Source organism: Sinohyriopsis cumingii, chromosome 16 (genome assembly GCF_028554795.1).
Source record: "Sinohyriopsis cumingii isolate HCF-2022 chromosome 16, ASM2855479v2, whole genome shotgun sequence".
Lineage (NCBI taxonomy): Eukaryota > Metazoa > Mollusca > Bivalvia > Unionida > Unionidae > Sinohyriopsis > Sinohyriopsis cumingii.
The window spans coordinates 29,910,071-29,929,087 of NC_142976.1; the positions used below are offsets into that span (position 1 = coordinate 29,910,071).

At 33.5% G+C, this 19,017-nt stretch overlaps 1 protein-coding gene across 1 annotated transcript in view; it reads right to left on the reverse strand.

Annotated features, from left to right (window-relative positions):
* Positions 1-4,830: 4,830 nt before the first annotated feature.
* LOC149780131 (vacuolar protein sorting-associated protein 52 homolog) overlaps positions 4,831-19,017 on the reverse strand; it is a 77,539-nt gene continuing 63,352 nt past the window's right edge. Inside the window, exons 18-19 of the mRNA XM_089936906.1 lie at positions 15,536-15,654; positions 4,831-11,308 (exon numbers count right to left, since the gene is read on the reverse strand). Coding sequence (XP_089793032.1) covers positions 11,162-11,308; positions 15,536-15,654 — 266 coding nt within the window. The 3' untranslated portion in view covers positions 4,831-11,161. The remainder of the gene's footprint in view (positions 11,309-15,535; positions 15,655-19,017) is intronic.

The following is a 19,017-nucleotide window of genomic DNA, read 5'->3' on the forward strand; positions in this document are numbered from 1 at the left end:
CAAGTTTGTATGGTATGCATTAAACATGTATCAATTTTTCAACATGACCCTGGTGTGTATATTATATCTACTGGAATTTTAAACTTTATTCTTTCCTAAACCTGAAAACATTTCTGAATTGTCTAATGTTACAAAGGATAATGTTTATTCACTCATATGTGAAATATTTACCAGTATTTGTTCAAATACACATGCTAGGGTTGCATTTACTAGCATAACACACAAATTATACATTGTAAATATTTATCGTCCAAAGTTCATTTGTTGTAAAAAAAAATTGAGATGGGAACAACCATATATGATGTAGTGGCTGAATGGTTAGCACTGTTTTCTGGGACCAGAGGTTCAAACCCCTGTTGTGGCTTGAAGATCCATTAGCATCATTGGTGGGTACATTATGCTAATTTGTAGGTGCTGTTTGTTGTATGGTCTTTATGTATGTACTCTTTGTCTTATTTAAGATGGATTGATGATTGTAATTTTGTAACACCAGCCACACCCAAAAATTGACCAGTTTTAGCTTGACTGACCCTTGTAACTTTGTAACATCAGCCACACCCAAACATTGACCAGTTTTAGCTTGACTGACCCTTGTAAACATCAGCCACACCCAAACATTGACCAGATTTAGCTTGATTGACCCTTCTAACTTTGTAACATCAGTCACACCCACACATTAACCAGTTTTAGCTTGATTGATGCCTGTAACTTTGTAAGCCATGCCCAAACATTGACCAGTTTTAGCTTGACTGACCATTGTAACTTTGTAACATCAGCCACACCTAAACATTGACCAGTTTTAGTTTGACTGACCCTTGTAACTTTTTAACATCAGCCACACCCAAACATTGACCAGTTTTAGCTTGACTGATGCTTGTAACTTTGTAAGCCATGCCCAAACATTGGATTTGCTTTCACTGTTTGAGTACAGGTTCCATTGTTTCAAAAAATGTTTTGTATATAAATTTAACTGAAATTTGGTACTTTATTTACCGAGCACATGAATATGCAACAATAAATAATTATCATAAATGCTTTTCTATGTGCAGATGCTTCCAAATATACAACTTTATGAACCCTATTAATGTTGAAAAGACTGAGCAAATTTGAGGAATACACAGTGGACCATTCCATCTTATATATGATTCATACATGGGCACTTGCACATCGGGTTGCGGGGGGTGGGACTCCCCCCTGGATTTCACCTCTAAACATGTTTTGGCCTACATCTGTAAACTTAGTAGCTGGCCACTACATGTTTGCCCCCACTCCAATAATTATGCGGTCACCCCTGAATTCATGCTCTGTCTTCCAGCAATCTTTTCATATTCAGGTGAAAGATAACTTATGTCCAGTTTGTAATGACTGTACATTGATTTATTATACCCCAACATCTTCCTGTAGGGTCATCTTGATTTTTAACACAATGAAGGTTCCATTTTCAAGGTCAAGGTTATGGGTCGGTACTTTAAGTCTCATCGCACTTACCTTTTGTCTCTATAAATTGAGAACCATTTCAATTAATAAACAAGTTTGGTTTATCATCAGGTGTCTCATACCAAATTAGGGGTCTTATCTTTAGGTCAAGGTCATATGCCAGTATTTTGGGTTTCATTAACATTTCCCCATCCACTCTAACTTATCAGCTGTTGAAGATGAATGAATTGAATTTTATATACTTGTATATTGTTGTTAGAAGATGCTGTATTACTTGTTTTGGATCCTGTCTTCAAGGTCAAATCTACAGGTATATATTTGCTTTCATCTGTGTTATATCATTAAATCTGTTTGAGGTTTCGGGATAAACTATGCTACACTTGTGTATCTTTTTATATTGGCATCTCACAGTTGAGATTTTGTTGAAGCCAAAGTCATTGATCAATTTCTAACCATTTTTTGTCCTTTTACTCTAGTGCTGCCCAGAGATACATACATGAAACCTGGTTATTGGTATTTTCCATGTCTGCTTGGTAACTGTACAGGTTTATCAAGGGTCATCATTGTATGTCTGCCAAGTAACTGTACAGGTCTGTTAAGGGTCATCATTGTAAATCTGCATAATAACTGTACAGGCCTGTTACAGGTCAAAGGGTAATCATTGTATGTCTACATAGTAACAGTACAGGTCTTTTAAAGGTCATCATTGTATGTCTGCATGGTAAATGTACAGGTATGATAAAGGTCATCATTGTATGTCTGCATGGTAACTGTACAGCTGTTAAAGGTCATCATTGTATGTCTGCATGGTAACTGTACAGCTGTTAAAGGTCATCATTGTATGTCTGCATGGTAACTGTACAGCTGTTAAAGGTCATCATTGTATAGCTGGTAACTTTACATGTATGATAAAGGTCATCATTGTATGTCTGCATGGTAACTGTACAGCTGTTAAAGGTCATCATTGTATGTCTGCATAGTAACTGTACAAAGGTCATAACTGTATGTATGCCTGATATCTGTACAGGTATGTTAAAGGTCATCATTGTATGTTGTCCTGGTAACTGTACATGTATTATAAAGGTCATCACTGTATGTCTGCATGGTAACTGTACAGGTCTGTTAAGGGTCAGCAGGTCATCATTGTATGTCTGCATGTAACTGTACAGGTCTGCTAAAGGTCATCATTGTATGTCTGCATGGTAACTGTACAGGTCTGTTAAGGGTCAGCAGGTCATCATTGTATGTCTGCATGTAACTGTACAGGTCTGCTAAAGGTCATCATTGCATGGTAACTGTACAGGTCTGTTAAAGGGCATCATTGTATGTCTACATGGTTACTGTACAAGTCTGTTAAGGGTCAATGGGTCATAATTGTTTTCAGTGACTTCACAACACTGAAGATCACTTTTGATCTTTTGATTGATAGGTGCAGGGCATGTCTTACTATGATCCTGTATGTTACAATGTCTCTTAATATTTCCTTTTCTGCATGTCGACTCAAGTTCTACAGCACATATCATCCCCATACTTTGTGGATAGCTTGCAGTTAGCGTTAGGAATAACATCGCTGACTGAAGGAAGAAAAATTGTTTGTTAAAAGTGCCCATTCTTCACTATGTACCATCACCAAAGTTTGAGGATGCGATCTACTTGTTTTGGAGTGAAAAGATCAAAGGTAAATGTTATGTTGGATGCAAAAATAGGTTTTGAGAATAGTTTTCTTTCAAGATTAAGTACCTTGACTGAACTTTATAGATGTCTTGCACTTTGGCTAATAAAACAAAATATATATTCTGGGGCCTAGCAACTTTAATTTCATTTAATTCCAGACTATATACCAATGTCCACATCATTGAGACCCACTGGTCAATAACCTACAGAGTGAACCATTCCCTAGTAGTTTTAGTGTAAGGTGCCATTCATGTTACTCTTGTTATTGTTGATCCTGTTATGACAGCTTATTTTTTGTGCAATATATAGTGTTGAACTGTAACTAACTAAATAAATATATTAATACCAAACTTTGACTCTTTTATTGTCATTGTATCAACTCTAAACGGCATGATATAGATATCGCTTGTTATGTGGCAACAGCAGGGTCCATCATTAATACTATTTGTTTTAAAGTTCTACATTTCTGGAAGCAGTTTGCTATATTTAAGTGATGGTTGGTTGATTTTGTGGTACTTATAACACATTATTGTCTTTATCATGGCAAGGAAACAAGAATTATTTGCCTTTCCCAAAGCTTTAAGCATATGGAATGTCAGGTGGGTAATTGAACAAGCTACCCTTGGAGTACGAATCTTGTGCTTTTCTGACTTGGCTACCATGGCTGTCATTTTGCCAGTATTAATGCAGTAAACCCACAAATTATTGCATTCCTGAGAAACCTCGTATATGATGAATTTGCACAACCTGAATCATCAATGTGGAGATGAATCTTCCTCCTGGTTGAACAAATAAAAAATAGCAGTTCTTGCTTGGGAAAGCATGCTGCACCCTCACATATATAAATGAATTAGGCTCATCTCACTGTGTTTTTCTGCTTGAATATTAATTTGCATAAACACAAGATGTGGGTAAGTCAAATATGTCTAAATTGGGAGTTTACTGCATTCTAAGATTCCTGTTTTGCTTGCATATGCCTTCTTAGCCATCTTTTTAAGTATTCACAAGTGAGACAGTTTTATGATGAATACTTGATAATAATGGCAATAATGGCAAGAAAATTAGTATTACTGTCATTCCATATCTCACTAAACCACCTTTTGGGGGAATTAGAAATTTAGTATTATTGCCAATCTATGTCATTATACCTCCTTTGTGTGAATTACAAGAGCTTAGCAGGGTTACCTGCCTCAGTGTATCCTTTGGAAAGGCAATAAACTCCCATTTTCATCACATGATACAGTGTTAAGTCAACACTCTCCAATTTCCTTCACATTATACAGTGTTAAAAGGCAACAAACTCCCATTTCATTCACATAATAGTGTTAAAAGGCAACAAACTCCCATTTCCTTCACATAACAGAGTGCTAAAAGGCAACAAACTCCCATTTCCTTCACATAATAGAGTGCTAAAAGGCAACAAACTGCCATTTCCTTCACATAATAGAGTGCTAAAAGGCAACAAACTCCCATTTCCTTCACATAATAAAGTATTAAAAGTGCAGTTAAGCCAACATCATTTGCAGCTAATGCAAGGGGAATTAAAAACCTTTATGAGGATCTAGATGCAGGGTACTGGGATGTTTTGTCTGATTTGATACTGCTGGTCTTAATCAATCTATGAAGAGTCAGAGAGCCATATGAGAGTGCTGCAGGATGTTTCAGGATAGAAAATCAGAATTTAATTAATTAATTCATGAAAACATAAAATCCTTTAAAAACTGTGTTCATATATTAATGTATTTGTTAAGTATCACAAAAATGAGAATCCTTTCTTTGAAGAAATCTATAAGATGCAAGAACCTTGAAATAATTCATACTTTTTGTGAAATTGAAAATATCAACAAACATATAATTCTATACATGCATTAACATATAAAGTATATATTACTCAAGTATAAATTCAGGCTTTCAACAGAGTTTTCTCTATCCAGATAAAACTATGGCTATAGTGTGAATAATTTTTCCCATAATGGTCAACTGTAAGTAGAAATGAACTCAGACCACCATATTTGACCATATTTGTCCTGTCCATCTCAAAACTACCCTTCCATCATGTTTAACATGACTTTTTTCAGAAGAATGATTTCTGTATCAAAAATACCTTTGACAAAGACATTTCCTTCAAATTCAAATCCTGTAAATTTAAATTGGTCACAGACCAACATAACGTCTTGTGTAAAAAGTAGAAATTACCAATCTCCATGGATTTTGTCATGACTACAGACTTCAAATTTAAAGACCCAATTAACAAAACCCTTCACTGACAATAAGATCCATATTCCCAGTCCAAAAATTTAAGCAATGATAAAAATGTCATTTTTCACAAATCCATAAAAACTGACATCCACAAGATGAAGTAATTTCACAGTATCTAATTCCATTCCTAAGGGATTTAAAAGTATGCAAGTATGTGAATCCTTACTCAAGCAAAGCACCTGCTGAAAAATGTATTATGTTAAAGACTGCTTCTGCACAGCTTAAGCATGACTCAAGGTGCCCTTTCTATTAATTTTTTTTACATCCTTTGTACACCAACACATTGTCTAGCAAAATGCTATTATTGATTCACAAGTCCTTTTAACATAACTGTGATAGCACACAATTCTTTGAACAAAATATGATGAACTGTGACCAGAGCTAATTGATCTTGTACCGTATGATGGATTGTGACCAGAGCTAACTGATCTTATATCTCTATGATTGACTGTGACCAGAGCTAACTAACCTTGTACCTTATGATAGACTGTGACCAGAACTAATTGACCTTGTACCTTTATGATGACTGTGACTAGAGCTAATTGATATTGTACCTTAAAATGGACTGTGACCAGAGCTAATTGATCTTTTACCTTATGATGGATTGTAACCAGAGCTAATTGATCTTGTGCCTTGTGTACAACTGTGAAGGTATAAAAACATACATTGGAACCTATCTGACCAGCCTGTTTTTTTCTTTTATACAAGCCTATGGTAGCTGATTAATTTAGTTCATCAAAGCCTACTCAAGACAAACTGGACACATGCTATTCCAACCCACTGTCCAGTTTAAACTAGAATTTTACTGGCTACTCCACCCACCGTCTAGTTTAAACTAAAATTTTACAGGCTATTTCACCCCACTGTCCAGTTTAAACTAGAATTTTACAGGCTATTCCACCCACTGTCCAGTTTCAACTAAAATTTTACAGGCTATTTCACCCACTGTCCAGTTTCAACTAGAATTTTACAGGTTACTCCACCCACTGTCCAGTTTCAACTAGAATTTTACAGGCTATTCCACCCACTGTCCCGTTTCAACTAAAATTTTACAGGCTATTCCACCCACTGTCCAGTTTCAACCAAAATTTTACAGGATATTTCACCCCACAGTCCAGTTTCAACAAAAATTTTACAGGCTATTTCACCCCACTGTCCAGTTTCAACTAAAATTTTACAGGCTACTCCACCCACTGTCCAGTTTCAACTAAAATTTTACAGCATATTGCATCTGACAGTCCAGTTTAAACTAAAATTGTACTTCCTTTCATGGCCAAATGAATGCACTGAAAAGCTTTCATTATGTAAATATTGTAAAAATGGGCAAGACAAGATAATGGTGCAGTTTCAATAAATGAGTATTAACACTAGTTGTTGACTGGTGTTTAATGACAGAAAATGCTAGAGAGGTTAGACTGTGCCCAAAAAATTGACCTTAATATCAGAAATACACCAGGGTGGCTGATCCAGTCTGGTCTGGACTGGATTAAAACCTTCATCCTTCTGGTCTTCTTGAGTCTGATACACTAAGGACTGAACAACAGTGACTCCTTCAACATTAGGATTTGTGATTTATTGGCATTTCATCAATATGGCCAATGAGAACAGTTTACCACACTGATGAATGAGTCAGTGCCTTGTTCAATAATAGGAGTATTTGAGATTTATTTGCATTTCACCATTATGGGCAATGGGAACAATCTTGTACACTAACCATTTAACCACAGTGACTCAATGACTATTAAGAGGACTTGATATTTATTAGCATTTCACCATTATGGACAATGGGAACAATCCACATATACAATATATACACCTTGTCCAACTAGAAATCAATTTACAATAATATTGTTGATAAATGTACACAAATTTACAATAATATTGTTAATAATGTACACAAATTTACAATAATATTGTTAATAATGTACACAAATTTACAATAATATTGTTAATAATGTACAAAATGCTACATCTTTAATATATTAATATATATTATAGTGTGACTTTAATGTGAAACCGCTCCAGTAAATTTTTTTTTACATTTATTGCACTTAAAACTGCAAAACAAGATGCACATCTGAATGATCCATATATTCAATCATACCGCTAAATTCTTGAATTCACTTCATTCAAATCATTTAAATCCATCAGCTATAAGGAATGCCAAGATTTATAAACCCATTAACAGATCATAACTCTCAAAACTAGTACATCTATTTTTTTAACCTTAAAATTAAAGCCAATGTCCCTTATATAAATGAAACTCATGTTCAACCTAGGCCTGACCCACATTTTTATTACATGACTAGTGTGTTATTTATGTTAATATACCCATATCAGCAACACATATAATAATACTTTATGATGTCATAAATGATGCAGATATATCATGCAGATAAATAAAATCTTACATTTGTGTTAAATTAAATTGAATAATTTAAATCCATTGCTTTCCAAGGCTTTCAAAACCAGAAATTATTAGACTTGTTTCAGAACTTTCATTTGAACTGAATACTGATGTAAGATCTCCAGTGTAATAATTATTCCCACCGAGACTATTAAACTAGTATCAAACTTATGCTCAACTGCAAACTGATTAGAACCAGGCCCTGTATTCTCCAAACCATTTAGCATGATCTTAATCTTTCATTCTGTAAACTTGTAAGTTTAAAATTCTGATTAGGATGGAGTCCTCTTAAATTAGCTTACTAACTTTCATTGACATAAACTCCATGTTTCATCTATTTGGAGGTTCTCTACTTGAAGCCAAAATTCTTGTTCAAAATGTTTAAAGCATTTGAGACTAGATTTTCTCATTCCATAATGTGACAGCCAACTTTTTGTTTAAAGCATTTGAGACCAGATTTTGTCATTCCATAATGTGACAGCCACCTTTTTGTTTAAAGCACTTGAGACCAGATTTTGTCATTCCATAATGTGACAGCCAACTTTTTGTTTAAAGCATGAGACCAGATTTTGTCATTCCATAATGTGACAGCCAACTTTTTGTTTAAAGCATTTGAGACCAGATTTTGTCATTCCATAATGTGACAGCAGGTCAGGGTCTTCGATGTCTCATTGAAAACATTAGTAGAAAAAACAGCATAGACCCTGATCAGCTAAAAGATTTTGTGTGTGTTTTGGATTTTGAATGTAGCTTTAACAATTTTTCAGTCCTATCACTACCATGTCTGCAGTGTGACAGTTTATAGTGATGTCTAGCACTGAGGCATCATGCTGCAGACATGTAGTATGATGTCTCATCATTCACATTATCCTGACACCAGGTTGACCAGTCCAAACACTAACCTCTTAATGCTGAGCTCCAAGCAAGGCACCTGTTAGTATTATTTTTGTAAGTCTTTGGTATGACTCGGCTGGTAATCGAACCCACGACCATCTGCATCTGAGGCGGATGCTGGCAGTTATGGGTCTGATATTTATACACAGGGGTCAATACCATAGTAAATTTCTATCTGTATTCTTCTGGCTCTTTTAATGTGCTTTCAACTGAGGGAGAAAATGATGACAATTATGATAATGAAGATGATTATGATGCTGACAACAATACAATTCAAAACCAATTTTTGTTCTCAATAATACTTAATCAATCATAATACATTAGGAAGTACAACCACAACCTTGCAAATCAAGTCACAATAAAAATGCCAAAAGTTGTTAGTCCACCAAGGATGCAGTCAGATAAAATGATAGAGGATAGAGCTATGGGCACAAAATCCCATCCATTCTGCAGTTACTACCGCCACCTGTGCTAGAATCTAAGTCCTGTTACTAATCTTGTGCAAGGAATATTACACATGCCCTACAGCTATATTACATGTCCTACAGCCATATTATACATAAGCCTCTTAGCCAAAACAAATGTGGAAGACAAGTCTTCTTTGATGCTATCCTGTACCATATAACTTTTATAAAATTTGCATTACTCATTTAGTAGTGTCCATAAGGAGAACGTTGTCAGCAATGTCTCCCATTCTTCCCATGAGTGTCCGTAAAACCAAAATTTAAAAAAGGACGATCTGAAAATGTAAGATTGGACACTGTACACTTTTGGAGTCCAAACCATGTAGTACAAGCTGCTTTGCTGTTAGATTCTTAATCCAATCCAATCAACCTGATGTCTGCATGCTATGTACCTAGAATTGGGAAGACATCTGCACAAAGACTTTACTTGCCTTGGCAATTCCAAAAAATGGTGAGTGCTTGACATTTTTCTTGAGAAGATGCTTGGTTCAATACTTAGGAACTTAAGAAAGCTAGAAAAGTTATGGCATGAGTGATGAGAAACTATATATGGTGAGAGACACTGTACAACTTGTTTAATGGCATCTCAACTATATATGATGAGAGACACTGTACAACTTGTTTAATGGCATCTCAACTATATATCGTGAGAGACACTGTACAACTTGTTTAATGGCATCTCAACTATATATGGTGAGAGACACTGTACAACTTGGTTAATGGCATCTCAACTATATATGGTGAGAGACACTGTACAACTTGGTTAATGGCATCTCAACTATTTATCATTTAAGGTGTAGTACAACATGATTTCTACAACAGACTGTAAATAATGTGTGAACTACTGTCAGGTTTTAAATGAAACTTCCCTAAACTGAACACTAATGGGACAAAACATTTTTACTTGATTTTTTATGGAGTTGGCCATTATACAGAGGTTTAATTTGCACTAGAACAACTTTAAATTAACCAGAATATATGGCTAGTCTGCAGAAGATGACCAGGATACTGTGAGTTTATATTCTTGGTTTGATCAAAGCTATTAACAAATTACTGGATTATCACGCCAAAGAAATTTATTTCCTAAGAAGGCAGCTGACCTGGATGGCTTGGATAAATATCAAAGCAACAAAGATTTACAAGTAGGGTATTCTATCTAACATAGTTCCTGTATATACCATGGATATTCTATCTACCATGGTTCCTGTATATACCATGCATATTATATCTACCATGGTTCCTGTATCTACCATGGATATTATATCTACCATGGTTCCTGTATATACCTTGGATATTATATCTACCATGGTTCTGGTATCTACCATGGATATTATATCTACCATGGTTCCTGTGTCTACCATGGATATTGTATCTACCATGGTTCCTGTATATACCATGGATATTCTATCTACCATGGTTCCTGTAACTACCATGGATATTCTATCTACCATGGTTCTGGTATCTACCATGGATATTCTATCTACCATCATTCCAGTATCTACCATGGATATTCTATCTAGAATGGTCCCTGTATCTACCATGGATATTCTATCTAGAATGGTCCCTGTATCTACCATGGATATTCTATCTACCACGGTTTCCGAACAGAGTGGCATGTTTAACATAAAGAAACAGCTGGAATTATCTGTTAGCTTTAATTTTGGTCCTGTCATTTGGTATGATATGTCTTCAGTCTGCTTTGTACACAATTACTCACAGCTAATACTGTACACAAAACTGACCTGAAATGGAATAAACATGATATAATCATGACAATACCAGTATTAAGTGGCAATATCACTATACGACTTCTGGCTCATGATAACATTGCTAAATGATATTATGTTTTTAAATTCCCTAAATTAATCTTTCTGGGCAGTCAAATGAGAGGAACCCTGCTCCCTATTTCTCAAAAAATACGTATTCCTGAATAATTTTTTTTAATGTTTTCTCTCTTTTTTTGAATTAGTTCCACTCTCTATCCACAAAGTAATTTTAAATTCATGGGCTCATTTTCTGATGAAGATTAGAATGTGGGCTTGAACTTCTTGACCTCAACCATCACATGATGAATATTAATAAGCTCATTCCTGATTGGAAGATTTCTAAGTGGGCCCACGGCGAGAACTTTCTGAAATCTGTGGTAGTACTGAATCAGCTGTGTCAGGGCTCCCTGGGAAGAAAAAACATTTATTGTCAAAACTCAAACAAATTTCGCAGACTTGTACTGAAACATATATTACTTTAGAGACTGACTGTAAAACATCTTGGATGCTGTGTCGGCCTCTTATAAAATAATGAAAAAGAAAATCTGAATAATCACAATAACAATTCTGTGAAAGATAATGATCAAGAAAATGAAAATAATAAAAGTCCTTGGGAAATGTTACAACCTGCCAAAAATAGGCAGCTCATATTTTCAGTTTTCTGTTGCAGAAAGCAATGCAACTGTAATAATTGTCAAAATGAAGAAATTCACTCACCAATACAAACTTTGTTTTAAAATTTGATGAGGAGTATATAATCAATCCATCAAAATTTAATAATTTTAAATGTTCATTTATCTTTAATTTAATGGAAAATTACTAACTGGGTAAATTTTTGCTCAGAATGTTCTATGCAATCACCTTACTAAGAGCAGCCCAATAAATATATTGTAACAGTTTTAGTGATTATGGACTGCTTGGGCCCATAGTTAAATAAAAATACCAATTTAAAATAAATGAATATTTCACAAAGGATCATCCCAAACACTGACAATGATACAAAAGCTGCCAGAAAAGTGATACATATATTTTGATATCAACAGATCTGGACAAGACAAAAATAATAACATTAATGAGAATATTGTCTGCCTCTAATTATATGAAATAATTTCCCTATCTATAATATCAATGCAAATATTGTAATTACATGTATTAATATCCTTATTTATAATTACATGAAGTAATATCCATATCTATAATATGAATGAGAATACTGTCTGCCTGTAATTACATGTAGTAATATCCCTATCTGTATCAATGTGAATACTGTATGATTGTAATTACATGTAGTAATTATCCCTATCTATAATATCAATGAGAATACTGTCTGCTTGTAATTACATGTAGTAATATCCCTATCTGTATCAATGTGAATACTGTCTGCCTGTAATTACATGTAGTAATATCCCTATCTATATCAATGAGAATACTGTATGATTGTAATTACATGTAGTAATATCCCTATCTATATCAATGAGAATACTGTCTGCCTGTAATTACATGTAGTAATATCCCTATCTATATCAATGAGAATACTGTATGATTGTAATTACATGTAGTAATATACCTACTAATAATATCAATGAGAATACTGTCTGCCTGTAATTACATGTAGTAATATCCCTATCTATATCAATGAGAATACTGTCTGCCTGTAATTACATGTAGTAATATCCCTATCTATATCAATGAGAATACTGTATGATTGTAATTACATGTAGTAATATACCTACTAATAATATCAATGAGAATATTGTCTGCCTGTAATTACATGTAATAATATCCCTATCTATAATATCAATGAGAATACTGACTGCCTGTAATTACATGTAATACTATCCCCATCTATAATATCAATGAGAATAATGTCTGACTATAATTACATGTAATAACATCCCTATCTATAATCCCAATGAGAATAATGTCTGACTATAATTACATGTAGTAATATCCCCATCTATAATATCAATCAGAATACTGCCTTCCTGTAATTACATGTAATAACATCCCCATCTATAATATCAATGAGAATAATGTCTGACTATAATTACATGTAATAATTATCCCTATCTATAATATCAATGAGAATACTGCCTGCCTGTAATTACATGTAGTAATATCCCCATCTATAATATCAATGAGAATACTGTATGATTGTAATTACATGTAGTAATATACCTACTAATAATATCAATGAGAATACTGTCTGCCTGTAATTACATGTAGTAATATCCCTATCTATATCAATGAGAATACTGTCTGCCTGTAATTAAATGTAGTAATATCCCTATCTATATCAATGAGAATACTGTATGATTGTAATTACATGTAGTAATATACCTACTAATAATATCAATGAGAATACTGTCTGCCTGTAATTACATGTAGTAATATCCCTATCTATATCAATGAGAATACTGTCTGTCTGTAATTACATGTAGTAATATCCCTATCTATATCAATGAGAATACTGTATGATTGTAATTACATGTAGTAATATACCTACTAATAATATCAATGAGAATATTGTCTGCCTGTAATTACATGTAGTAATATCCCCATCTATAATATCAATGAGAATACTGACTGCCTGTAATTACATGTAATAACATCCCCATCTATAATATCAATGAGAATAATGTCTGACTATAATTACATGTAGTAACATCCCTATCTATAATCCCAATGAGAATAATGTCTTACTATAATTACATGTAGTAATATCCCTATCTATATCAATGAGAATACTGTCTGCCTGTAATTACATGTAGTAATATCCTTATCTATAATATCAATGAGAATACTGACTGCCTGTAATTACATGTAATACTATCCCCATCTATAATATCAATGAGAATAATGTCTGACTATAATTACATGTAATAACATCCCTATCTATAATCCCAATGAGAATAATGTCTTACTATAATTACATGTAGTAATATCCCCATCTATAATATCAATCAGAATACTGCCTTCCTGTAATTACATGTAATAACATCCCCATCTATAATATCAATGAGAATAATGTCTGACTATAATTACATGTAATAATTATCCCTATCTATAATATCAATGAGAATACTGCCTGCCTGTAATTACATGTAGTAATATCCCCATCTATAATATCAATGAGAATACTGTATGATTGTAATTACATGTAGTAATATACATACTAATAATATCAATAAGAATAGTGTACGCCTGTAATTACATGAAGTAATATCCCTATATATAATATCAATGAGAATACTGCCTTCCTGTAATTACATGTAATAACATCCCCATCTATAATATCAATGAGAATAATGTCTGACTATAATTACATGTAGTAACATCCCTATCTATAATCCCAATGAGAATAATGTCTTACTATAATTACATGTAGTAATATCCCTATCTATATCAATGAGAATACTGTCTGCCTGTAATTACATGTAGTAATATCCTTATCTATAATATCAATGAGAATACTGACTGCCTGTAATTACATGTAATACTATCCCCATCTATAATATCAATGAGAATAATGTCTGACTATAATTACATGTAATAACATCCCTATCTATAATCCCAATGAGAATAATGTCTTACTATAATTACATGTAGTAATATCCCCATCTATAATATCAATCAGAATACTGCCTTCCTGTAATTACATGTAATAACATCCCCATCTATAATATCAATGAGAATAATGTCTGACTATAATTACATGTAATAATTATCCCTATCTATAATATCAATGAGAATACTGCCTGCCTGTAATTACATGTAGTAATATCCCCATCTATAATATCAATGAGAATACTGTATGATTGTAATTACATGTAGTAATATACATACTAATAATATCAATAAGAATAGTGTACGCCTGTAATTACATGAAGTAATATCCCTATATATAATATCAATGAGAATACTGCCTTCCTGTAATTACATGTAATAACATCCCCATCTATAATATCAATGAGAATAATGTCTGACTATAATTACATGTAGTAATATCCTTATCTATATCAATGAGAATATTGACTGCCTGTAATTACATGTAATAATATCCCTATCTATAATCCCAATGAGAATAATGTCTGATTATAATTACATTGTAATAACATCCCCATCTATAATATCAATGAGAATAATGTCTGACTATAATTACATGTAATAATTATCCCTATCTATAATATCAATGAGAATAATGTCTGAATATAATTACATGTAGTAATATCCCCATCTATAATATCAATGACAATACTGCCTTCCTGTAATTACATCCCCATCTATAATATCAATGAGAATAATGTCTGACTATAATTACATGTAATAACATCCCCATCTATAATATCAATGAGAATGTCTGACTATAATTACATGTAGTAATATCCCCATCTATAATATCAATGAGAATATTGACTGCCTGTAATTACATGTAATAATATCCCTACCTATAATCCCAATGAGAATAATGTCTGACTATAATTACATGTAATAATTATCCCTATCTATAATATCAATGAGAATACTGTCTGCCTGTAATTACATGAAGTAATATCCCTATCTATAATATCAATGAGAACACTGTATACATGTAATATCCCTATCTATTTAAACAGCTAGAATTGCTCACATACCTGTAATATTTGTGTTCCATTTTTGAAGTTGGTGAATGCCCTCATCACATCCTGGTTTATCATTTCTAATGCTCGTTTCCAATATTCATTAAAACCCCTCACTATTTGCTGGACACGCTCTGAAATACAGAATTACTAATATATACCAAACGATACCATTTTATGAAATGATTTTTATGTCCTCAAAGGTATTTAACTGGCACAGTTGCAATCTAGCTGTGGATTATTTAATATATTGGGTACAATTCAAAGAGGACAAGAGGAACATTAAAGTTATCAGTTGTAAATTGCTTCAAAAAGCTAGAATGGAATATCTACCAAACTATATCTACCAAACTATGTAGAAACGACTTTATATGAATGATAAAACTCTATCAAAAAATCTTAACTAATGCTGCCACCAGGAAAAGCTAAAGAATGTATGCTACTGTCTGTGAGATCCCTTTTAAACGCATTTCCACTGTTATCTCCAGTATTACTGTTAATTATACAATATACAGAGGAGACAACTGCTATTTTGCTGATTTTGAGCTGCCTCCCTTGAAATAAAGTTGATATGAAGGCCAGTGAATTTTTACATAGCTCATTAAGACTGCATGCGTATCCGACATGTGTTTTGGGTTTATAGCATAGCATTAACAATTTTATCCATACTGCTACAATGTCTGCAGTGTGGCAGTTTATAGTGATGTCTAGCACTGGGGCAGACCTGAAGCATCATGTCTCACCCAGCCAAATTATCCTGAAACCAGGCCAACCAGTCCTAACACTAATCTCTTAATACTGAGAGCCAAAAGTCTTTCACATGACATGGTGGGATTTGAACCTGCGACCTCCCGCATCCAAGGTGGATGCTCTAATCACCTAGGCCACCAGAGTGGTAAACAGTAAAATTTGTTACTACTATTGGTAACACAAATAATTAAATGAGAATCAACAGTGTAACTAAGCAATGAGTGACTGAAATTCCTGCAAATACAAAACATCTAGATTTCATTTTCTGCCAACACCAACAAGGTAAATTGTGGTAAATGCTCTTTTTATTGTTGCTTAAATAACCACACATTGCAAAACTGATAATGATAAGGTCATCACAGGTGGTATAGTACATCACAACCATGGCCAAACCAAACAAATAGAGTACAAATGTATAAACAATTATCTAGCTCCAAATTACAGGCCATACATTTATACACAATTATCTAGCTCAGAATTACAGGCCATACATTTATACACAATTATCTAGCTCAGAATTACAGGCCATACATTTATACACAATTATCTAGCTCAGAATTACAGGCCATACATTTATACACAATTATCTAGCTTGAACTTATAGGCCATACATTTATACACAATTATCTAGCTCAGAATTACAGGCCATACATTTATACACAATTATCTAGCTTGAACTTATAGGCCATACATTTATACACAATTATCTAGCTCAAAATTATAGGCCATACATTTATACACAATTATCTAGCTCAGAATTACAGGCCATACATTTATACACAATTATCTATCTCAGAATTACAGGCCATACATTTATACACAATTATCTAGCTCAGAATTACAGGCCATACATTTATACACAATTATCTAGCTTGAACTTATAGGCCATACATTTATACACAATTATCTAGCTCAGAATTACAGGCCATACATTTATACACAATTATCTAGCTTGAACTTATAGGCCATACATTTATACACAATTATCTAGCTCAGAATTACAGGCCATACATTTATACACAATTATCTAGCTTGAACTTATAGGCCATACATTTATACACAATTATCTAGCTCAGAATTACAGGCCATACATTTATACACAATTATCTAGCTTGAACTTATAGGCCATACATTTATACACAATTATCTAGCTCAGAATTACAGGCCATACATTTATACACAATTATCTAGCTCAGAATTACAGGCCATACATTTATACACAATTATCTAGCTCAGAATTACAGGCCATACATTTATACACAATTATCTAGCTCAGAATTACAGGCCATACATTTATACACAATTATCTAGCTCAGAATTACAGGCCATACATTTATACACAATTATCTAGCTTGAACTTATAGGCCATACATTTATACACAATTATCTAGCTCAGAATTACAGGCCATACATTTATACACAATTATCTAGCTTGAACTTATAGGCCATACATTTATACACAATTATCTAGCTCAAAATTATAGGCCATACATTTATACACAATTATCTAGCTCAGAATTACAGGCCATACATTTATACACAATTATCTATCTCAGAATTACAGGCCATACATTTATACACAATTATCTAGCTCAGAATTACAGGCCATACATTTATACACAATTATCTAGCTTGAACTTATAGGCCATACATTTATACACAATTATCTAGCTCAGAATTACAGGCCATACATTTATACACAATTATCTAGCTTGAACTTATAGGCCATACATTTATACACAATTATCTAGCTCAGAATTACAGGCCATACATTTATACACAATTATCTAGCTTGAACTTATAGGCCATACATTTATACACAATTATCTAGCTCAGAATTACAGGCCATACATTTATACACAATTATCTAGCTTGAACTTATAGGCCATACATTTATACACAATTATCTAGCTCAGAATTACAGGCCATACATTTATACACAATTATCTAGCTCAGAATTACAGGCCATACATTTATACACAATTATCTAGCTCAGAATTACAGGCCATACATTTATACACAATTATCTAGCTCAGAATTACAGGCCATACATTTATACACAATTATCTAGCTCAGAATTACAGGCCATACATTTACACACAATTATCTAGCTTGAACTTATAGTCCATACATTTATACACAATTATCTAGCTCAAAAGCAGATCTCATGGAGATCATGCAAAACTAAAACACTTCTGAATAGAGATAGTAATAGTTGTGGACTGAGCTATGGACACATTTTCTGCCTCATCAACCTTTTTAGATAGGGAATTGGCTATACTAAAACATGCCTAGTGGCAGTGTTTTAGATAGGGGTTTGGCCATATCAAAACATGTCTAGTAGCAGTGTTTTAGATAGGGTTTTGGCCATATCAAAACATGCCTAGTGGCAGTGTTTTAGATAGGGGTTTGGCCATATCAAAACATGCCTAGTGGCAGTGTTTTACATAGGGTTTTGGCCATATCAAAACATGGCTAGTGGCAGTGTTTTAGATAGGGTTTTGGCCATATCAAAACATGCCTAGTGGCAGTGTTTTAGATAGGGGTTTGGCCATATCAAAACATGTCTAGTGGCAGTGTTTTAGATAGGGGTTTGGCCATATCAAAACATGCCTAGTGGCAGTGTTTTAGATAGGGTTTTGGCCATATCAAAACATGCCTAGTGGCAGTGTTTGAGATAGGGGTTTGACCATATCAAAACATGCTAAGTGGCAGTGTTTTAGATAGGGTTTTGGCCATATCAAAAC